A 23,567-nucleotide genomic window follows, 5' to 3' on the forward strand; every position below is an offset into this window, starting at 1 on the left:
ACGAGTTGGGGTCTGGAGAGTCAGGTCACACCTGGGAAAAGATGACCGAGAAGGCTCAGCACATCTCCTTGAGCACAGCTGGCTGTGGGAACCCTTTGGGCCTGGCATTCTGCGTTAGGAAGAAGGACTTGGGGTGAATCTGAAGGAAGAAGGATTTGGGGTGAATCTGAGGAAGGCTGGTTTCCAGATTCTGCAGGCTCTTTGAGGACAGGGGGTAATGCTGCTCCCAGCGACCGGGGGCAGTTCTTCCCCTTTGGTGACAGTGGGCTGTGGGGAGCTGTTGGGCCCACAGAGGCCGACTGGAACTTGCCCCTGTTGGTGGGGGGAGACAGCTCTAGAGCTTTCCCAACCATGTGAGGCTGTGACTCTGAAGCCTTTTCCATCAGCCCATGGTCGTTTGCAGACAGTGCTGTGAGTGATTCCGGGGTTCACTTGTCTGCTGTCTCAGTGTTCTTGGGTCTGTGGCAGGTCCGACTGGGGGGCTGGGGCCAGGTTTGAAGTCTTTTACTTTCCCTCCAAAGTGGGAATGAATGAATGAATGAACGGATGGATGGACGGATGGACGGATGGATGGTGTCAGGTGCCAGCACTTACCTGTGCTGCTGGAGGTGTTGGGATGGCTCGCTCCCTGAAGACTCCCTGTCGTCCAGCCCCGTGGCTTCCTTGTCACCTGTGCTCTGCTGTCACTGGGGGAGAGGTCACGCTTGACAGCCATTGAAGCCCAGATTCCAGCCATCTTCTCCCAGGATGGAGACACATTAGTAATTGGGAGAGCCTGCACAGCAAGGGGAGACCCTTGGAGAGAGTCTTGTGTGAAGCCCACTCAATTAAAGTAAATGCAGATGCTATGTAGCCACTGATCAATCCCTGAGCTCTCACTGGATAACTGAAAAGAACCACTGACTGTGCCCAGATGCATTCTGGGCATTGGGGAGGGGGCGGGGAATGGGTGGGGCACGGACGACATCATATCACCAGGGAGAAACCCACAGACCACACACCAGGTGCTCGGTCAGGTTTCATCTCAGCCAGCCTCAGAATTACCCTCTTTGTGCTGTTCTCCTCTTAGAGATGAGAGGGGCATGGAGATCCCCTGGTCTCCCAGCTGAATACCTTTCCTAGCCTCAGCTACTTTGATGCCTCACACTTTCCCGGAGATTTGCTGCTTATTCTCATCACTACAGAGTGCCCTTCTGCAGACCACAGGATTTGATTACCAACGATTGGTATTCTTCTTTCTGCCCTCATTTCCTGTTCCAGGTTGCATGGTATTCTTTTTTTTTTTTTTTTTTTTGGCCCCTTTCTCAGATTGAAGGGTTTGATATTTTTTATATTTGCTTTTTCAAACAAAATAGTCTAGGTTTTCTTACGGTTCTCTTCCTCAATTTTCCTTGATGATTCAGTCAACAAAAGAAGGATGAAACTGGGCCAAGGGAAGCAGAATCTGGTAGTTCCAACTCATGGAATTTTGGAACACTTATTCAAGGTTCACGTGCTTTGAAGGGGAACAGGACCTTATTGGTCGTGTCTCCCCAAAATGCCTTACATGTGCTTCTCCAAGAAGTGGGCACTTGTTGTATATTCACGGAATAAAGCCCACAAAAACGAAGGAAAAACAAAGCCATGGGTTCAGAGCGTTTTTTGCAGTAATATGTTTTGGCTGGGCTAAGGGGTGCCCAGATAACTGGTGAAACATTATTTCTGGGTGAGTTTGTTTCCGGAGGAGATTAACATTTGAATCAGTGCACTGCATAACGGAGAGCCTTCCCTAACGTGCAGAAGCCTCATCCAATCCCGAGGGCCTGCGTAGAACAAAAAGGCGGAGGAAGGGCAGGTTCACTCTCTTCTTGAGCTGGACGTCCATCTCCTCCTGCTCTGGGACATTGGGGCTCCTGGTTCTTGGGCCTTCAGACTCTGGGACTTCACCCATTGGCTTCCCCGGTTCTCGGGCCTTTGAACTCAGACTGAATCGCACCTCTGTCTTTCCTGGTTCTTCAGCTGGCAGACAGCCGACTGTGGGGCTTCTCAGCTTCCATAACTGCGTGACAATTCCTATAATAAATCTCCTCCTGTATCTCTCTCTATCTCCTACTGGTTCTGTTTCTCTGCAGAACCCTGACTAACACGCAGAGTGATGAACCTGCAGAACAGATAACACGTTTGCGGCCCTGCTCCTGGCCGACTCTCAGCTCTGTTTCATCTGGGTACTACGAGCGGTCAGGCCTCACCTGGTGAATGGTTGTGTTGAGAGTCCCAGTGTCAGTGGGAGGACTACCTGTCTGTTAGGCCAGCATTTCAGGATGCCACACTTCCTGCGGTCCAAGTTTGGGCGGATCTGTGAGTGCCTCTGAGTTTGAAGTATCATCCCTCCTTGGTGCAGGGGGACGGGAGACATGCGTTCCTGGTCCACACGGCAAAGGGTTGGATCTTGAGTATCTGGTACCACGGCTTAGTGGGTCGCTCACAAGGTAGGTATGAAGCCCCCTGGGTTAGGGTCCCCAAGACCACCACGGTTTGATGATTTGCCAGGAGAACTCACAGGACTCAGCGGATCGTCTTACTCATGACTGTGATTTATTACAGTGAGAGGATACAGAGCAAAATCAGTGAAAGGAAAAGGCACGTGGGGCGAAGTCCAGGGAGACCAGGCGCGAGCTTCCCAGGGTCCTTCCCCTGTGGAGCCACACAGGATGAGCTTAATTCCCCAGCAGTAAGTTGTGACCCTGTGTGTGAGATGGCGTCTCCTGGAGAAGCTAGGTTAAACCCCAGCAGCCCGGGTTTTTACTGGGGCTGACCACGTAGGCACCTCTGCCTGGCTGTGCCCCAATTCCAGACTCCCAGAAGGAAAGCAGATGTTCACCGTAAACCTTTCACCCGTCGTGGAAACGTTCATAGGCGTAGTACAGTTTTATCCTCAGCTCGAGTGGAATGAGACGCTTATGTGGGCGCCCACCGTAGGGGCAGCTGGTGCCCTGAATTTCAGCGACTTTTCCTTAAGTCTTTGGCGTCTCACCTGGGTTGGGTATGTTCTTCTCAGGGTGCTCTCAGTACATCCAAAGGCCTAGGGTGATACTGAGTGTTTTTGTATATGCCAACAGGGAAAAGCTCTCTTGCTTTTCTGTAGTTGTCTTACCTTGAATAATCAGCCCTAAAATTTTTTTTCTTCTGAACGAAACCCAGTCCGTTGGAGTGTTTCTCAGATTGTAGTTGGCCACAGAGCGATGATATAGAGTGTGTGGGGTTTGAAACTAGACACACCTTGACTTGTGACTTCTGACACATTGCTCTGCCTTTCCGAATCCCATCTGTAAAATGGGAGAGTCCTTCAGGTTTGCGGTTTTGTGATCATGTGTGTGAAAGACCTGGCACTGAGGCCAGATGATGGGTGCCCCGGAGCTGTCCACTGCTGTAGTTACCAGGGGCTGGAGCAGGGCTGGGTCCAGTCAAAGCTGTGAAGTAGGCTGGGGTCCTGGCTTTTATATTCCAGGCTGTTCTTCCACTACTTGTGAGCCTTCATTACTAGCCCTGAATTAACCGGTGGCTTTAGGGATAATAGCACCTAACAGGTTATTGCTTAATGATTCCAAAAATTTAAGGACGTAAATGAGCAAATCTCCTTCCATAACTGAAAAGTAAAAAAATTCCTTGCAATAGCCTCAAACCTATTAAATAATATTCCTGTATTATTCAGGGTTCAGCAGAGAAACAACCAAAAGGAGATAGATAGATAGACAGATAGGTGGATAGACAGTTAGATAGATAGGAATTGGCTCATGTCATTATGGAGGCTGAGAAGTCCCATGATTTGCAGTCAGCAGCTGGAGGCCCGGGAGAGGTGGTGGTATGATTCCAGTCCGAGTCTGAAGGCCTGAGAAGCAGGAGAGCCAGTGGTGTCCGTCCCAGTCTGAGGGCAGGGACATCCAGCACCAGTGTCCCAGCTTAGTAATCAGGTGGAGAGCAAATTCTCCCTTACCTCACCTTTTTGTCTTACTCAGGCCTGAACCACACTGATACATGAACAGGGTCGGACAGGGAGCCAGTCTCTGCAGTTTGCATGGTGGGAACCCTTTGCACATCCAAATTCTCAGGTGCCCGTCAAGGACCAGCCTTGGAAGCAGCCCCTTCCAAGGACAGAAATCAGGCCTGCTGTGATCACTTCCTGCATACCCCGCTAGGCTTATAGAGTGATTCCGGCAGCGGAAGTCATTGCCCTGCACCTTGCGCATTGGTCCTCATCCTCTTCACCTTGGACCCCTGATCTCAGATCTGCCTTGGAGAAGAATCCTCATTCAGAGCAGTTCTTGGCCTCTTTTCTCCAACCCTGGTCCTTTGCTTCACATCAGGTAACGGCCTCCTTTGTCCTCTGCCCTGATGGAATTATATATTTGGCTTCTGTCCTCTCTGAATTGGAAGGATGAAAAGGCTTAACTCCCCAGGACATTAATTCCGTTCCTTTCTTAAATGACATGTTCAGCTTCTAAGAAAACCCTATTTCTAAGCCCAGGCTATTCTATCAGTAGGGCTTCCTGGGCACATCTTTGCCTTGTCACCTTCCTGTTTGCTGGAACCTCCTTTCTATTCATTTCACTGGTCTGGGACTTCAATATTGTAAGGAAATTTGTCCACTGCTGCTGATCTCTTACCAGGGGTAGTGGGTCTGCATTTTTGGAGTCGTGCTAGGGATTACTAACCTTGAGGTTTAAAATTCTCGCCATAACTTCTGAAGTTTGAGGTATCGTGGTAGAGATGTGATGGGTTTGTTCTCCGTAGCATAGAGGAAGCCTGCCTCTTTCCTTCCTGCCTTGCCCCATTCTGCCATACAGTTAATAGTTTTGACTTCAGGTAGACAACCAAAAATAAAGAGACTTGCCTTTGGACACCGAGTATAAACCGTATCCTCAAACAGCACTATGTTACTTTCATTTTTTTTTTTAGAAAGACATAATACTTGCATCGGATTTTGGCTTTCCCTGGAATTTTCCCCAGACCTCAGACTTCTGGTGCAGGAATCTTTCCCATCTTCCCCTCCCAGCTGTTAAAAACGGAGTCATGCAGCCCTCGTGGGTGGGAGACTGTTGTCTGGGTAGAACAGATGTCAGGCACCCTTGTCTACATCTCCCAGGAGCTGTTATCCCAAGCCCAGTGCCTGACTGTCAGAGGACTATTTACTGTTCTGTATCGCACAGGCTAAAATCGTTTTTCTTTTCTGCAACTCATTTTTGAAGTTATATGACAGGTGCTTTCTGTGGGTAAAAAGACTGCGTGTGTCTCAGAGACCAGAACGGTTGTTTGCTGTGGTTTCACGTGGATTGAAAGTGCTCGTATGTGGGTGCATTTATTCACTGAAGGCCAGACAGCAAGAGCCACATGTTTTTACAATTATTTTGTGAATGCACATCCCTTTATATCTGCTGGAAGCTTTATCACCATTCAGTGAGCTGTGGAGATGAAATTGATACACCTGAAATGTGCATCGTATTGTTTGCCTGCATGTGAGGGTTCGGCTGTGATGGCAGCTGTGGAGTTTTCCTCTTGCTGTTCATCCTCCCTCCTTCTGTTAGCATTGTCGGTGTCAACATCTGTTGCATGAACAAGCTGCAGAGCTGTGTTCTGAGTGGTTTGCACTTGAACCTGACGGTCCCCGAGTCCTGAGAGGGGCCTGCAATTCCTTCTTTTCTCCTGCTGTATCTTTGGTACCAGGCAGGCTGAGGAGATTTTGTTTGTCTAAACAAAATGGAGAAGAATTTAGTGTTCTGACGTGTCTTACTTTATAGCAGGAACTTCTCTTTAAATCCGATGAAAGGCAGAGATGGGGCTTCCCTGGCCTGGGGTTTGTTTACTCCTTGTAACTCCTCATAAAAGTCTCTTTTAAAATATGTAGTAATTATGAAAGAGTAGAGCTGTTCCCCCTTTTTCCCTCCTAATACTCTTGTTGTATTTTAGTCCTTTTGGATATATAGATATACATCGGTTTGTTTGTTTTGGTTTGTTTAATTTGATGTGACAAATGGCAAACTCTATTTTTCCCCTCTCTCATCTAAGCTTACTTTTCTTTATTCTACGCTGTACTCAAAGATGGAAACTAAAACCCTCAAATAACCTGAGAAGCACTTGCTAATCGTCAGATTCAGTAAAATCTCTAGAACGTAGAATAGATTGGAAATTGTATAAATTGAATTTTCTTGCACAGAAAGGTGAAAAAATGTAAATTTGCAATTTGCATTTAAAGTTATAAAAGACAGTCTCTTTGACGGCATAAAAACGCAGCAGAAATAATTCTCCAGGTGTTATTAATGAATTAGAATGGACCAAAAACTCCATAAAATTTAAACCATATGCTCAAGGAGTTATTAAAGTAGTCTTTCCTAGTAATTTGCTTTCCTTAAAACTTTGATTTCTTGTAAACGTTATACAGAAGCGGAACTTCAGTCTCCTAATGTTTTATTTCAGTTGGATCTGCAAAGCCCTTCCTTTCCTGGTCACTGTTTTTAGTTGTCACCCCAAACCTTGAACATTGACCTGCAGGCAGAGTTTTCACGTCCAGAGTCTAATGATGTTGTTCTTTGAGGTCGTGAAAGGTGGTGTGTGGAGTGTTCTTCTCTCCTTTTGTTTTGCTTTCTTTTCTAAAAAGGAGAAAAAAATCAAAAAGAAACTTGCAACCACTGTTGAGCATTTTGGGGACCGTGAAAACCTGTTTCCTCCATTTCGTTTGTAAGAAGAGGCACAATAGGAGTGAGTACACCCAGGAACGTCCACAGTTCTTCCAGGAAAGGAGGCTGTGATGATGGATTCCAGGCAGAACTGAAGAAGGCGGCTGTGTCTTTGCCTCCTTCCCACCTTATCTTTTCTTCTCATTTCCTTCACTCCTTCCACCACCCCTTCCTCACTGTTTCTCTCCTCTTTAATCTTTCCCTTTGAGCCATTTTCTTTTATTCCCTTTATATATTAGCTCACAGCAGATGAGAAGACAGTGACACCCTTCACAGAGATCTACTTTAAAAACTCTGGAAGACAGAGCCAAAGAGATTAACCTTTAATAGTGAAATTCTGGCTTGAGTTGGAAGGATATTTTTGAGCAGAAAGTCTTCTCAGAGATTCTGTGTTTATAAAGATTTATTCAGTATTTATGGAACAGAGATGACAGATGTCCAGTCAGAGCCAGGCGCTGCTGTCAAACAGATGAATACATGGTGTGCTGGCGTTTTGAGGGCCCTGTCATGGAGGGGAAGGGACAGACAAGCAGAGAAATTAGTGGTTACAATATAATATTGTAATTGCCTTCCTGGAGACATGAACCATGGGTTGTGCTTATATAGTCAGGCATGAGAAGGACCGTGGAAATCTCCGTTTCCCTGGTCTCTTCGACTTTGAGGAAGAGAATATGCTCGTTGAGTTAATGTGAGAGTTCTGAAATGAAACCACCTTGGAACTGGTTTAAATACTGCACGGCTAGAGTTTAGTTAGAATTAGCTTTGGTTCTGCCTTTTTTTTTTTTTTTTTGCGGTACGCGGGCCTCTCACTGTTGTGGCCTCTCCCGTTGTGGAGCACAGGCTCCGGACGCGCAGGCTCAGCGGCCATGGCTCACGGGCCCAGCCGCTCCGCGGCATGTGGGATCCTCCCGGACCGGGGCACGAACCTGTGTCCCCTGCATCGGCAGGCGGACTCTCAACCACTGCGCCACCAGGGAAGCCCCTGGTTCTGCCATTTTTGTCGTAGCTTCTTTGGGGTGAAAGACAGGCCTAGGCCTTCTGTCTCTTGTTATTTGGCTGGCTTCCATGTTGGCCTTGCCATTCCCAACTGTGAGATACTTAGCACCAAAATATGGGTGAGAAAAGGGAAGACACACGACTGGGCTGCAGAATAGACAGACTTGCCTTTGGGTTTTCAAAGTTTCATTGCTTAGTCATGTCAACACACATTTTTAGACAGGAGACTATCCCAAGGTCTTTTCCTGACTAGCCTTTAGCCATTATAACCGTCACATCTGCACTGTCTGAAGTCATAAAAAGAAAAAAGAAAAAAGAAAAAGAGTCCCCAGTCTTTTTAATGTAAAAACCATAAAGCATGCCCTTGACAACGGCTGAAAATTATATCACTAATTTATTTTTATTGTTAGTATAACTTCCAATTGCCTTCCTTATCTTCTTGCCTGACGGTTGTTTTCTGGGCCGAAGTTAACCATGTTTTGGAAGTCAGCTCAGAGGTGAACAAATGATGTAGTCATAATAGCAGATAGAGGCCTGCTGTTGGCATTTGGTGAATGTCAAATACTAATTTTCACAATGATGAATTTGGGGAAGGAACGAGAAGTTCCCAGCTAGTGAAAGGAAGCTGTTTCGTGTGAGAGGCTCTTGTTATTTGTAGATACCGCTGTTCCTTTCCATGGAAGATAGGAAATATGGCCTCTGTGCCTTAATTATTACCTTCCTCATTCAGCCTACTAATTTTTGAGGAAACTCAGGTTTTTCAAATAGGGAAAGTAGCCAAGATAAAAATCCTTTTTCTTTTTGTGATCAAGGCCCGTTGCAGAAACGTTCATGTCAATAATTACTGAACCCTTTGGAGTTAGAACTCTTGGTTCTTGTTGATCTGGTTTTTAGTCTACCCTCCCCTCCGTGCTTTCAGATGCTACATGTGCTGTATTTTGAGAATTCTTTGAGAATCCTCAAAGAATTGAAGACATCCTTTGAGAATTCTGTGACGACTTCTAAGATTACACCCGACACCCTTAACTTATTCCTGTTGGATTAATGGAGAGAAAGGGCTCTGGAATGGGACCATTCCAACAGGCAGTATCCCCATTTCATCCTAAGACACCTCACTTTTTCTAGGATCAGTTGTTTCAAATTGATTTTTTTAGTCTTGTATCTCATTTTAGCTTTGAAGACACAACATTAATGATGTAATTTAACTGTAAAGGTTCATTCAAAGTCATTGTCAGTACTGGAAGCATTAGAGAAGGTATTGGAAGGTTGACTGCATCCTCCTTTCTTTGCTGTGCATGTGTGTGAAGACTTTTCTGCAGAAACTCACTCAGAGCCCTTGAAGGGAATGACTGGCAGCTGCCCATCACATCGGGATGAGAGGCTCAGTGGGCAGCCTGGGTCTCTGCTGTCCAGTGGGGAGCCTTCAGATAGTTCTCTAGAGGGGAAATCACAGAGCTGCCTGCCTTTCTAGTCCAGATTTGTTTGGAGAAGAGAGTTAGGCGGGCACTTGAAGGTTTGAATTTTTCATGAGAAAAACAAAGTGAAAGATTTTTCTGACATCGGACATCTTGTTTGGGCCTGTGGGGCGGATTCTGTTTTTTCTCTTTTACCTTTTGTTTTCATTCTTTTGTACTGTTTTTAAGGACAGAAATGAGAAGTATCCCTGGACCATTTCTCCCAGAGAAAAACATCGGCTGTGACTATGTGGAAGTGGAGTGTGGCACAAGGAGAACGTACGGCAGAGTCATCCTAAAGGGTGATGCTGACCCTTAGGGCTCTGTGGTCGTGGTAACTTTCTCAAACTCTCTGTGCTCTGGTTCCTTCCTCTGTATGATGGAGACAACAGCCTCTTTGGGTATTGCAGTGATTAACTGAGATCGTTCTTGTCAAACCCTTAGAGTAGTCCCTGGTACATAGTAAGCAGTTCCTGGTTATTACTGTATGAATACACCCTAATGCTGTTAGGTCATGTTATTACATGATGAGAGATTCTAGTTTCTTGGTACACTGATATGGTTGTAGAAACTTGGAACAGATGTCTCCTCAGGCCAGTGTTCAATGACTGTTTGGCCATGCCTTGGTCATTTGGATCTGAGAAGAAGCCCAATCTAGCAGCTTACTCTTTTCATCCAAGCCCAGTTTGCCACACTAATTTGGACGGTGCAGGGCCCTTCCAAAGCTGAGTGGGTGGAGCCCAAATGGGCCTCTGAAGGGCTGCGGTCACCTTGAGTAGCTGCTCTGGTGTTGAGAGTATAAAACACTGTAAAGGGTCCCTTGTAAACCAATAGAGGAAGGATGCTTGGCTATTACCCAGCTCCTCCACTAACCAGGTGTGTGTCCCTTGGGTCAGACAGCTATTCATTCATTCGCTTATTTAACTCGCTCCATTTGTAAAAAATGCTAACATATTTTAAAGTAAATTGAAGATATCTTACTGCAGCATTAATCACAATAACCAAGACATGGAGACAAGCTAAGTGTCCATTACCGTATGAATGGATAAAGGAGATACGGTATTGATAAAATGGAGTATTATTCAGCCATGAGAAAAAAGGAAATCCTACCATTTGCAAAAACATGGATGGACCTAGAGATAAGTCAGGTAGACAAAGACAAATACTGTATGATATCACTTATATGTGAAATGTAAAAAAGCTGAACTTGTAGAAGCAGAGAGTAGAAAGGTGGTTACCAGGGGCTGGGGGGTGGGGAAGTTGGGGAGATGTTGATCAAAGGGTACAGACTTGCAGTTAGAAGATGAATAAGTTCTGGGGATCTAATGCACAGCATGGTGACTCTAGCTAACATACTCTACTATGTACTTGAAAGTTGCTAAGAGACTAGATGGTAAATGTTCTCGCCACAAGAAAGAAATGGTAATTATGTGAGGCAGTGGAGGTGTTAGCTAACACTGCAGTGTAATCGTACTGCAGTATGTAAGTGTATCAAAGCAACATAAAGCAACATGTTGTACACCGTAAATTTACACAATGTTATATGTCAGTTACCTCTCAACTTCAAAAATAAGTATCTTGACATTCCACCCCTAATAATACTTAGTGTGGATTAAGTATTAATCCCATCCTGCGAAGAAAGGAAAGAAGGAAGGGAGGGAGGGAGGAAAGAAGGAAGGAAGGCAGGAAAGGAGGGAGGGAAGAAGGAAGGAAGGAAGTTTCCCCATAAAACTAAAATAACATGATCACAACTAACACAATTAATAATTTTTTAATATCCTCTAATACCAGTTCCTGTTTGGTTTCCCCATGTGTGGTCAGGTCATATACTGAATTTACTTTATGTCACTACAGTTGCTTCATACAAGGAACGAGGGAGAAGGACTAACTGAATGATCTCTAAGGCGCATTGCTTTATGTTTAATACCTTTAGGGAGCTGCTCTGATTTTGTTCATTTCTCTCTCCTTCTTGGAGGAGGAGGATTCAAAGTTTATAGACATAAACTGTGGCTCTACAGCAGGATGAGATGGAAATTTGGAAATGATTTGGTTTACGGGATCAGTTGAGGCAGTTTGGGGTCACCTCACACTGGCCTTGACCTGTAGGTCAACCTGTAGGTTGGGCAGACTGAGCGTTGACACTGGTTAGAAAAATTGTACACTTGCCAGAGAGAAAGAGGCAGTCAATTCATTTTAAACCCAGCAGGTTTGGGTTTAAGCTTGCATTTTGTGTGTTCCGTAAATGTTCATAATGCCATTTAGAGCTAGCTGAGGACTTTGAGAGTCTTTTTGATTTCGTGTTTTTTTTTTTTTAAATTGAAGTATAGTTGATTTACAATGTTGTGTTAGTTTCAGGTGTACAGCAAAGCGATATATTACACACACACACACACACACACACACACACACACACACACGTACTTTTTCAGATTCTTTTCCATTATAGGTTATCACAAGGTATTGAATATAATTCCTTGTGCTATACAGTGGGTCCTTGTTGTTTATGTATTTTATATATAGTAGTGTGTATCTCTTAATCCCAAACTCCTAATTTATCCCTCTCCCCTGATTTCATTTTATTTATTTATTTATTTTTGCGGTACACTCTTTTGCGGGCCTCTCACTGTCGTGGCCTCTCCCGTTGTGGAGCACAGGCTCCGGACACGCAGGCTCAGCAGCCATGGCTCACGGGCCCAGCCGCTCCGCGGCATGTGGGATCTTCCCGGACCGGGGCACGAACCCATGTCCCCTGCATTGGCAGGCGGACCCTCAACCACTGCGCCACCAGGGAAGCCCTTCCCTGATTTCATTTTGTTACTTGAGACTCTAGTGTTTTATTCAAGGAGACTAAATGCTGGGTGTCTCAGGTTACCTATCTAGGAAATTCCTATTGTTCCAGAACAAAAGAATGAAAAGGTCATGCAGGGACCGCCTATGGGTGGATATCAGGCGCTCCATCCCCAGAGGCCCCTGTGATGGGCGCATTCTCTGCGTCATGCAGGGGCCCTGGTAAAGCCTCTTCCCAGCTTCTTTGCCTTCTCACCACTCCTGCCTCAGGCCCCTGGGGGCTGTGTGTGAAGCGTGGGGGCCCATTAACAACACAGCCTTTCCCACCTGAGCTCTGAACCAGTTGAGAAGTTGGGCTGAGGGTTCAGATAGACGGAGACCAAGATATTAACTTTATTCCTGAGAAAAGCTAATTGAGGGCTGTAGTATGTGGTAATAAAGGGCTTCCTCATTCTGAACCTCTGACTCAGGCCACGCTGGTTTAGGGGAGAGAAGCAGTAGGTGGGCTTCCAGCAGGTTCCCAGGAGTCGGGAGGGAGAGGGGGCTTCACCCCTTCTGCTCCTCTGGGCCAGCCTGGCACGGGGGGAGGAGGAGGGAAGGGACGCAGTGGGGGGCACTGCTGGGAAAGGGCCATCAGGGCTGTGGGATGACTCCTCCCCCTTTACCCTGACCTTCCCCTTGCGGGGCTGGGTGTTCCCCAGCATCATGGGTGCCTCCTGGGTTCTTCCCTCTGTCTTAGCCTCAGCGACTAATTGATTTAGAGGGGGTGAGAGAGGTAAGTTCTGATAAGAGTATCCTTCAGTAAATATTGTCATTCCTATGACAGGCACTCCTAGAATAGATAAACCTTTTTTTTTTTTTTTAAAAAAAAGAGCATTTATTTATTTATTTTGGCCGCATAGCTCACGGGCCTCCGCAGCATGTGGGATCTTCCCAGACCGGGGCACAAACCCGTGTCCCCTGCATCAGCAGGCGGACTCTCAACCACTGCACCACCAGGGAAGCCCGAGTAAGGACTTCTTGGTTAGGATGCTAGCTGACCAGCTCAGGTATAATTTACATAGAGTAAATTTCACAAACCTCAAAAATTTTAACCCATGTAATGACCACCTAGATCAAGATGTAGAACATTTGCATCACCGTAGAAGGTCCCCGGTCCCCTTTTCCCAGTTGGAACAACGTCCCCCTCCCCAAGGGCAATCATTCTGACCTCTGTCATCATAAAGCAGTTTTGCCTGATTTAAATTCCACGTGAAGGGAATCATACTTACATTTTGTGGATTCATTCATGTTGTTATGTATATAAATTGTTCATTTTCCCCCGTCGCTGTGTAGTGTTCGGTTGTATGAAATCTAGATACACATTCTACACTTGATGGACATTTGTTTGTTTCCAGTTTGGGGCTAGTATGAATACAGCAGCTAAAAATACTCTTGTGCATGTCTTTGGTGGATGGAGTATGAGTTACTGATTAAGGTTAACAAACTGTCCCCGGAATTGAAGTTCACAGTCACTAGCACAGGAAAGGATATCGTACTGTCCGCGCCAAATGGTTTTAAAGTGTGTTGACGGCATGGTGCAAAAGTACAGTTGACCCTTGAACAACATGGGTTTGTGCCACACGGGTCCACTCCTACGCAGATTTTTTTTCAATAGTAAATACTATAGTACTACGTCATCTGCAGTTGTTTGATCTGTGGATGGTTGATCCTTGGGATGGAGAACTCTGGATATGGAAGAGCCACTCTAAATTATACTTGGACTTTCAACTGCCGGGAGGACTGGTACCCCAGCTGCCACGTTGTTCAAGGGTCAACCGTATATCAAACAAAGGAACGAATTTAGTCTAGTATACTTGTATTTAGCAAACTGTGCTGGTACGAAAGCAGATTATTGCTGTTGTGCTCCTTGACTATGATGAATATCCTAAGCTAGAGGATCAGTTTCCTGAAAGCCGAGATTCTCATGTAAAAGTATGTTGTTTCCTCATGCTGTCTCTAAAAGGAGTGGGAGGGCTTCTGTGGTGGCGCAGTGGTTGAGAGTCTGCCTGCCAATGCAGGGGACGTGGGTTCGTGCCCCGGTCTGGGAAGATCCCACATGCCGCGGAGCGGCTGGGCCCGTGAGCCATGGCTGCTGAGCCTGCGCGTCCAGAGCCTGTGCTCCGCAACGGGAGAGGCCACAACAGTGAGAGGCCCGCGTACCGCAAAAGAAAAAACCAAAAACAACCAAAAAGGAGTGGGAAAAGGACCTTTTCATTAATTCTGCAAATAGCCATCATTTTCTAATTTTAGGTTCTCACTGTGAAAAAGAGTCATGAATTACTAAAAACTCTGAGAATATAAACTAGTTTTGAGGGGAGTCCCCTGAATTGGAATGAATAAAGATTTTAAATATTCATTTATGTTTTTCTTTCCATGTCATTTTGGATATTGTGATGAAGAAAAAAATTTGCTGCTGATTGAGAACCCCTGAATACGCTTATAAAAATTTAATTCCCCCCCATATTAACTAGGCTTTTTTAGAAAGCCTGTTTTCCTCTAATAAGTTGCTAGAGGGAAAATCTGTTAGCCTAGAGAATTGATGGGTAGAAGTAGAAGAGGAAAACTGAACCGACCACCATCAGGGGATGCTGCATTGATTTAAATTTTAAAAGAGCCTGGGTTTAATGAAAGTGAAGAATTAGGTTAGCATTCCCCTTGACAAGAATGGGAAAAATTCTAGTGACCGACGCTGCACACATACTTTTAAGGCATCACCACCTCTTTATAGCCACCTAACAATATCTTTTAACAACCTACAGGAGGGGAATCTGGCAGTGTGAATCAGTATTAAAGATATGCAGTCCTGGCCTGGGAATCTTCCCCTGTACATACACCTGCTCATGTAATGAAATGACATGTGTACACGGTTATCACTGAAACTTTGCGTGTAACACCAAAACATCAGAAGCCACCCAGTGTCCATCAGTCATCAGGGAGCAGTTGAGGGATGGTGTATGTGTACAGTAGAATGCTGTGCAGTTGTTGAAAGGGAGCGAGGAAGATCTACATTCTGATGTAGGATGATGTCCGGGTACATTGCCAAGTACAAGAAGCAGGTGGAAAGTAGTGTAGACAGTGTGGTAACTTTATGTAAGAAAGATTGGGTTGTGAACATATAGAGGTGAATTTGCTAATATTTGCATAAAGAAATGCTGGATGGATAAACAGGAAACTAATACAAATGTGTATCTGGAGCAGGCAGAGGGGAACGGAGCGATCGGGAATAGATACAGGAACAGCTCCTGCGCGTATCTTTTTATATCGTGTTGACTTTTTGAATGATGTAGAAAACAACCAACCAGCGGAAGTGAATCTGTCTGGGCATTGCCCTTTGACACTGAACCAGACCAAGAGTAGGTGGCGTGAAGCTGGTTGAATGCATCATGAAAAGATGAGGCCATGGGCTCCGTTTCATTTCTCAGGAGCTAAGGCAGTGCATTCAGTGCTTGTTGAGCCAATCTGCCAATCCAACGTGCCAGGCGCTATTTTAGGCGCTGTCAGCAGGCGCCTTACGGTCCAGGCTTTCATAAGGCTGGCGTTGTTGAAGGAGCAGGCAGACAACAAGCAGGTGATGAGCGAGGGAGAGAAGCCTGCTACTGCTGGGGTCCAGGGAAGGAGGTAAAAGGGGTCCGTGCGGAGGTCAGAAGGGAGGGTCATTGCTGATCTACATTCCTACGTCTTTGTGGTGCCTTTGTGAACAATATTCTTACAGATGGGGTAATACAGTGGGGTCAATTCTCACTTTTAGTCTTTTGCTATAGCAGTCAGGATTTCATTTTACCGTAAGGTCAGTATCACTTAAGTTTCAAACATAAACACATTAGAGCAGTCACTGTACCCCAGTCTACTACTGTGTTGGCAGGAGACTCGAAGTTAGTGGAATAAATAAAAAGTTGATTTGACCGTTCTGGTTTGTTTTCACAGCAGTGGGGCTGTAGTGGGGATAATGTTATCTATATGATTTGGCTTCTCCTCTGGTTTTCAATCCCTTGGCCTGGAGAAGAGGTTTCACCCATTTAACGAGGTTTTGTTTGTTTGTTTGTTTAAATTTTTATTGGAGTATAGTTGATTTACAATGCTGTGTTAGTTTCAGGTGTACAGCAAAGTGAATCAGTTACACGTATAATACATACATCCACTCTTTTTTAGATCTTTTCCCATATAGGTCATTACAGAGTATTGAGTAGAGTCCCCTGTACTATACAGTAGGTTCTTATTAGGTATCTATTCTATATATAGTAGTGTGGATATGTCAATCGCCATCTCCCAATTTATCCCTCCTCCTCCCTCTCCCCCTTGGTTAACCATAGGTTTGTTTTCTACATCTGTGACTACTGAATTCAGCTTCCAAAGAGGAAATAAGAAAGACAAGGATGCAAAGGTGAGATAGGGCAATGGGGAAATTCAGCAAAGGTGGGCTGATTCTCTGCCTTTTGCTCTTTGGGGCAGCAGTTCAGCGAGAGACGTCTTTAAAGTAAACGTAACCCGAAGCAGTGGAAATCTTTCACAATTAGCTTTAGGCATTCTTCCCCTATGATGGTAGTCGATACATGGTCCTAATAGCAGATGAGCAGCCCCGGGTGGAGACGGTGTTGTTTTGCCAAAACATCTTTGGAGCCAGAAGTTTGTTGCTTGTCACAGAACCTGAAGACTGTTCTCCTGGGAGCATCTCTGTCTCCTAAGTACACAGTAGACGCTATGCTCTGCTATCCACTTACCCTGAATGTTCCCATCCAACACCTCTTGCATCTTCTGCACACAGCAAGGGCCTTAGCTCCTGTGTGAGTCAACGAAAGAAGACGTGTGTGTGTTCACAGTGGTTTTAGGGGTTTGCCAAAACCCCAGTTCTGTTAATTTCATGAAAAATAAATGATTCTTTTATGGGCATGTTTTCCTGAATGTTCAGTTTGTATTTCTGGCCTGTTAAGAGTTTTTTTTTAACTGCTGATAAGCATTTGACCATATTTGTGAGCGTCTCAGGGCAGCCCGGCACGATGGGTGTAAAATGACAGTAGGAACAAGGACAACAAAAATAGAGTTGACGTTTGTATATTTCATTGGCGCTCACTCACTGAGATTTCTTTGTCCTATGTGTTATTAGAAAGGAGAGGGATCCAAGGACAGACGAAACAGGCTCAGTGGACTGATTTGATTCAGGAAGCTTTTATTTTTAACCAGTTAAGGTAAGAGGGTCTTATCGTGTTGATGAGAATAATTCAGAGGACAGCACTTAACAGTAGCATGGACAGGACCATTCTGAGTGGACTGGGAAGAAGAAAGGAGCATTATGCTAGAGAAGGTGCATCTCTGGCAACATTCCGTCGAGCAGACAGTGGCTGGAATTCGTGTTGGGAGCAAACTTATTTCCTGACTAGCTGGGTTAGGGAATGAAATTAAACTCTAAGAGTTAAAAAAGTATGTATATATATTTATAAATGTATCATGTATTGGTGTTTATGAGTGTTTGTTAGTAAATTTGATCATTTGTTTATATTCAAAAGTTGACCTTTTTAAGTAAACCACGAGAATTCATACCCCTCCAGCACATCTGTATCTGTGTCAACCAATTTTCTCATGTCTGCGGTTGCCGCTGGTGTGTTTTCACTACCAAGTTCCTGGTGCTTTTTTCTCACCTAGGGCCTGAGACTCAAAGATGTGATAGAAATGCTGAGCTGGGTTCTGAAAACCCAGTTAAAATGTATCTCAAAACAGTAATAAGTCTGTGACTGTTCTTCCCTCTTCTTCCCATGATTGTTGAATGACTAAGTAAGAAATTAACCAAAGTGATGGTGTGCAGACACCTGGCACAGGCCTTGGCAGATGGGTGCTCCATAAATTGGCATTTTCCTTCACCCTCAGAAGTGCTCTTCAGCCTTTCCCCCGAGGACTCTCCAGTGTAGAGAGTAGTAAACACAAGAACTCAGGCATCTCTGGATGGTTCACGGACTCTCCTTGAGGACACTGGTGCATCAGGAAGATGTGTCATTGTAATCTTGCGGCTCACCCACCCCCCTGGCACCCATACTATAATTTGAGAAGTTTAGTGTTAATGGCTAATGTCAGACAAGGCAGAAAGGAGTGGTCAGTATATTCACTCCAAGTGCGTTTTGTCATATGTCTTTTTTTCTTTTTAATTTTATTTATTTTTGGCTGCATTGGGTCTTCGTTGCTGCGGAGGGGTTTTCTCTAGTTGCGGTGCGTGGGTTTCTCATTGTGGTGGCTTCTTTTGTTGCGGAGCACGGGCTCTAGGCGTACGGGCTTCAGTAGTTGCGGAACGTGGGCTCAGTAGTTGTGGCTCGCGGGCTCTAGAGCGCAGGCTTAGCAGTTGTGGCGCATGGGCTTAGTTGCTCCGTGGCATGTGGCATCTTCCCGGTCCAGGGCTCGAACCCGTGTCCCCTGCATTGGCAGGCGGATTCTTAACCACTGCGCCACCAGGGAAGTCCATCATATTTCATATTCTTTGAAATTTGGCCACTTAGAGATAGTTCATAATGCAATTCTCTTCAGCCAGAGGCTAAGCACACACTTGTTTCCCAGTCATTCTGGGCATCGGCAGGGAATAATAATCATTCCTAAACCCTGCATTTGTGTACACAGCCATAATGTGGAAATCCGACGAGGACACACCTGTAAAGTACTTAATTCTGTGGATTTTCGTTATATGCAGAACTTTAATGGGGCATCTCGGATTGAAGGATAAGATAACAGGGCGGCATTTCTTTACCAGCTCAGATAAACGAAAGGAAAAAAGAAATCCTCTTGCTCATCTGGGCATTTCTGAGGCAGCCACTTATTATGGCCGATTCTCAGTTACCCAGCAATTTATGCAGATAATTAAAATTCTCTGATAACCCTGAAATTTCACATTGGTTGTTAGTTTCTTATTTCTGTTGAATGAATCTTACTTCAAAAAACAACTTTTGACACAAGGGGTAACATTTTGAGCAACCACTATCTAGACTATTCACGTTGTCACATTGAATCTCCCTTCAGCCCTGCAGTGTGGATGTTAACCCCCATGTTACAGATGAAGAGACTGAGGTTCAGGGAAGCTAAATGCAAGGTCACCGGTGAATTATGGAGCTGAACTGTAACTTCACCTCCCAGACTCAAGACCCATTCTCTCTCTCCTAAACTATTGCCTGCTCCCTGGTAGAAATGGGGTAAAATGTCCCAAAAGCTAGGAGAAGGCCAGAAAAAGGCTAAGATTATGTTGAATCGTCAGTTCCTCAGTAAGCAAGAATTGATAAATATTTGAGAGAGTTAGTTTCAGTTTCATCAAGTAAAAGTATTGATACGTATCATAAGAAGCAAATGAGATCATGGATTAAAAATACTTTGATATGTTACAAGCAGCAATAAATATGCCCAGGAAGATTGTCGGTCCTTGAAACCTCCATCCCTTGGGAAGAGTCTGCTCCCTGGGGCTGTGCCTTTGGTTCTTGTGAGTTATGGGAAGGTCACCATGGTAGCTGTTTACACTAGTCGAGAGCTACATGTAGTCTGGATAAATAAGAGGTACCAAACAAAGCAGCATGTTAAACGAGGGTTGTCATGGCCTGTCATGCATGGCCTGTTTGTTGAAGATCTCCAGAACTTTCTGGTTAAAAGGTACACAGGGTTTTTTTTTTTAAAGGTGAAATTATTTTTATTTTTAAATTGAAGTATAGTTGATGTATAATATTATATGAATTACAGTGTACAGTATAGTGATTCACAATTTTAAAAGGTTATACTCCATCTACAGTTATTATAAAATACTGGCTATATTCTCCATGTTGTACAGTATATCCTTGTAGCATATTTTATACCTAATAGTTGTTGTTTGGGGTTTTTTTTACATGTTTATTGGAGTATAATTGCTTCACAATGTTGTGTTAGTTTCTGCTGTATAACAAAATGAATCAGCTATATATATACATATATCCCCATATCCCCTCCCTCTTGCACCTCCCTCCCACCCTCCCTATCCCACTCCTCTAGGTGGTCACAAAGCACCAAGCTGATCTCCCTGTGCTATGCAGCTGCTTCCCACTAGCTATCTGTTTTACATTTGGTAGTGTATATATGTCGATGCTACTCTCTTGCTTCGTCCCAGCTTACCTTCCCCCTCCTGCCGTGTCCTCAAGTCCGTTCTCTACATCTTCGTCTTTATTCCTGTCCTGCCACTAGGTTCATCAGAACCTTTTTTTTTTTTTTTTTAGATTCTATATATATGCATTAGCATACAGTATTTGTTTTTCTCTTTCTGACTTACTTCACTCTGTATGACAGACTCTAGGTCCATCCACCTCACTACAAATAACTCATTTTGTTTCTTTTTATGGCTGAGTAATATTCCATTGTATATATGTGCCACAGCTTCTTTATCCATTCATCGGTCGAGGGACACTTAGGTTGCTTCCATGTCCTGGCGATAGTAAATAGAGCTGCAGTGAACATGGTGGTACATGACTCCTTTTGAATTGTGGTTTTCTCTGGGTGTATGCCCAGTAGTGGGATTGCTGGGTCATATCGTAGTTCTATTTGTAGTTTTTTAAGGAACCTCCATACTGTTCTCCATAGTGGCTGTATCAATTTATATTCCCACGAACAGTGCAAGAGGGTTCCCTTTTCTCCACACCCTCTCCAGCATTTATTGTCTGTAGATTATTTGATGATGGCCATTCTGACTGGTGTGAGATGATATCTCATTGTGTTTTGATTTCCATTTCTCTAATGATTAGTGATGTTGAGCATCCTTTCATGTGTTTGTTGGCAATCTGTATATCTTCTTTGGAGAAATGTCTGTTTAGGTCTTGTGCCCATTTTTGGATTGGGTTGTTTGTTTTTTTGATATTGAGCTGCATGAGCTGCTTGTAAATTTTGGAGATTAATCCTTCGTCAGTTGCTTCATTTGCAAATATTTTCTCCCATTCTGAGAGTTGTCTTTTCGTCTTGTTTATGGTTTCGTTTGCTGTGCAAAAGCTTTGAAGTTTCATTAGGTCCCATTTGTTTATTTTTGTTTTTATTTCCATTTCTCTAGGAGTCAGAAAGGATCTTGCTGTGATTTATGTCATAGAGTATTCTGCCTCCGTTTTCCTCTAAGAGTTTGATAGTGTCTGGCCTTACATTTAGGTCTTTAATCCATTTTGAATTTATTTTTGGTTAGGACTTTGAGAACTCATTTTGAAGCAAACCAAGTACCAGGTTCTCTCTCGCAGTCCCTTGAGAAACTTGCTTCTAAATAGGTGAAGAGCAGAAGGATGAAGAATGCTGCCATGGTTAAGCGTGTAGTCAGTAGTCAGAGCTGGTGGTGGGGAATCCACCCTCATGTTTTCTGGACAGCTGGAACTGTGGGAGATGATGAATTGTTACTGGAGCAATGTCCGGTCGTAAATAGGGTGGTTATTTCATGGGTGTCTATAAATATTTTCGCCCCTGTTAAAAAATTGAAATTGTCAGGCACGCAAGGCCTTCCTCAGTGATTTTTCTCTCATCACTATTCATTTTCTGAGAACATCAGGTGAGGCAGCTGTCACAGCACCTGGCATAGTAACCGGCACACTGAGGGCTGATATATGTATTTGCTGAATGACAGAAGTCTGGACAGCAGCCAGGCTCAGTTTGTATGACCATCTTGATCCTCATGTCGGATGACCTCTTGGTTGGTCTCTATTCACGTGAAGCTTATAAAATACGTTCTTTGGGTTTACTTTAATGGACATTTTAATTGAGGTAATTGTCGATTTACATGAATACAGGAATAATACATATGTAATATATTATAGGAATAATATGTAGAAAGCTCGTGTGTCCTTTGTCCAGTTTCCCCAATGGCAACATCATACAACACTGTAGCCCAGCATCACAACCAGGATGCTGACATGCTGACAGTACATCCGTGTCATTTGGATGGTCTGCTGATTTTATTCAAATGTGTTTTTTTTCAAGTGATTTTAAAGTGGCGACGTATGATTGGGGAGAATAAAAGCCAGGCTGTGGGCTACCATGGCAAAGATGGAACCAGACTTTGTAGACAGCTGTTGGGATGAGGCTGGTTCCCAGATGTGGAGGACAGCTGAGGGTAGGATGACTGGGCTGGGGGAGTCCCCAGTCGATGAGGAGAGGTTTTCCCAGGGCGTGTGTAGGACTTGAGAACAGAAAAAGTCTGTCTGGCAGCCCAAAGGCAAGGAGGGAGCATTGTCCAGGGATGAGCTGTCCCCCTGATGGGCACCCCTGCCACCCGGACCCCCCTTTCCATCCAGCCTCCAGTCCACGTGGCAGGATCATGTGTGATGGTACGGGAGCTCCAAGTCTGGTCTGCACCCAAATCCCAGACCACACCCTCCCCTTTTGGAACCAGAGTTTCCTGAAGGTTTGAGAAGAGTGAGCCTCTGTCTTTGTCATCCTTTCCTTTCATGGGGTTGTTTTTCTTATTGAATTCAGGCAAGCAAATAATTAGGTATTGGAGGGCTGGTAGCGCCTCTTTTTAGGCATTACTTAGCAGTCTCTTCCCAAGTCTCATCTGCCCTCAGCAGCCCACACAGCATCCTGCCCCCGAAAGGTGGATCATTAAGGCTAATGGAAATGAAGTCAGCATCTCCACAGAGGGAGACCTGTAGCTCCCCTGACACAGAGGAAACGGGAAGAGAAGAGGAGGGTAGTGGTGTAGTGTAGGGCAAAGAGCTGGCTCTGTTCCTGGGACCCTGGATGTCATGGCCCCCCTGAGCTTAAGGGGGCTTCTCTGAAGTGGGAAGGTGGTCTTGTTTCTATTTAGGGAGAGAAAAAAACTCTCAGCATTTTTATACTCCAGAATTAAATTCAGTGTTCTAGGTTAGAAGATCGAGGTTCCACCCTCCCCCATCCTTTGCATATGTAGACCTGTAAATGTCTGCATTTCGGACTGTCCAAGTAACTAACTCATGGAATTAACTCTTGCCTCTAAGGTAGGCTTTCCCTCTGGGGTGTGTGGACAGCCTGCAGTAATTAAGGGAGGCGACATTTGTATAATATTCCCTTATTTGATTTGCCATCCTCTGCTATAGATTTGGAAAATAAAAGACACGCCTTTCACAGGAATTACTACTTCTTAAATAACTGCGTAAACAACAGCTTACTATGTGGGAACGCTGAGAACCTTTTTTCCCAGGAAAAGCTAATATAATAATATGCTTTTGAAAATATAGTATAATATCATTTAGTACGTTTTTAAGAATCTGGTTTCCAAATTTGCAGCTTCTGGAGAAACTAATGTTGTATTTTACTTGGGGAACAATTTCATTGAAGTGACCCTTTCAAGGGATTTGGAAAGTGCGCGTGTTAAATTATTCTTTGAAGCCTTGACATAATCAGTTCTCGCTGAACTTTGTTATTCCTGGCAGATTTTTTTCTCTGTCCTCACTTTTTTTGGTTTATTAGGTTCTTCTTCTTAAGTATTGAACATTTTCTTACGGGCATATTCTGATATTTAAGTAAATGGATGAAAATCAGAAAAAGGATGGTGAATTCCTGCTTGATTGCTTTAGATTTTCCTTTGTATTCAAAGATATGTCTCAGTGGTTCCAAATGTTCACATATTAGTAAGCAACCAGATCGT

General features: G+C 44.4%; 1 protein-coding gene across 3 annotated transcripts in view; it reads left to right on the forward strand.

Moving 5' to 3' along the window:
* Positions 1 to 23,567, forward strand: part of CAMK1D (calcium/calmodulin dependent protein kinase ID) — a 415,759-nt gene that overhangs the window by 68,927 nt on the left and 323,265 nt on the right. Inside the window, exon 1 of one of the 3 annotated variants that reach the window (XM_082647882.1) lies at positions 15,533 to 15,607. The exons of the other annotated variants lie outside the window; for them this stretch is intronic. Coding sequence (XP_082504008.1) covers positions 15,561 to 15,607 — 47 coding nt within the window. The 5' untranslated portion in view covers positions 15,533 to 15,560. Of the gene's footprint in view, positions 1 to 15,532; positions 15,608 to 23,567 lie in introns of those variants that run through there. 3 annotated transcript variants of the gene reach the window in all.

Source organism: Grampus griseus, assembly GCF_964374135.1.
Source record: "Grampus griseus genome assembly, chromosome: 2".
Taxonomy (NCBI): domain Eukaryota; kingdom Metazoa; phylum Chordata; class Mammalia; order Artiodactyla; family Delphinidae; genus Grampus; species Grampus griseus.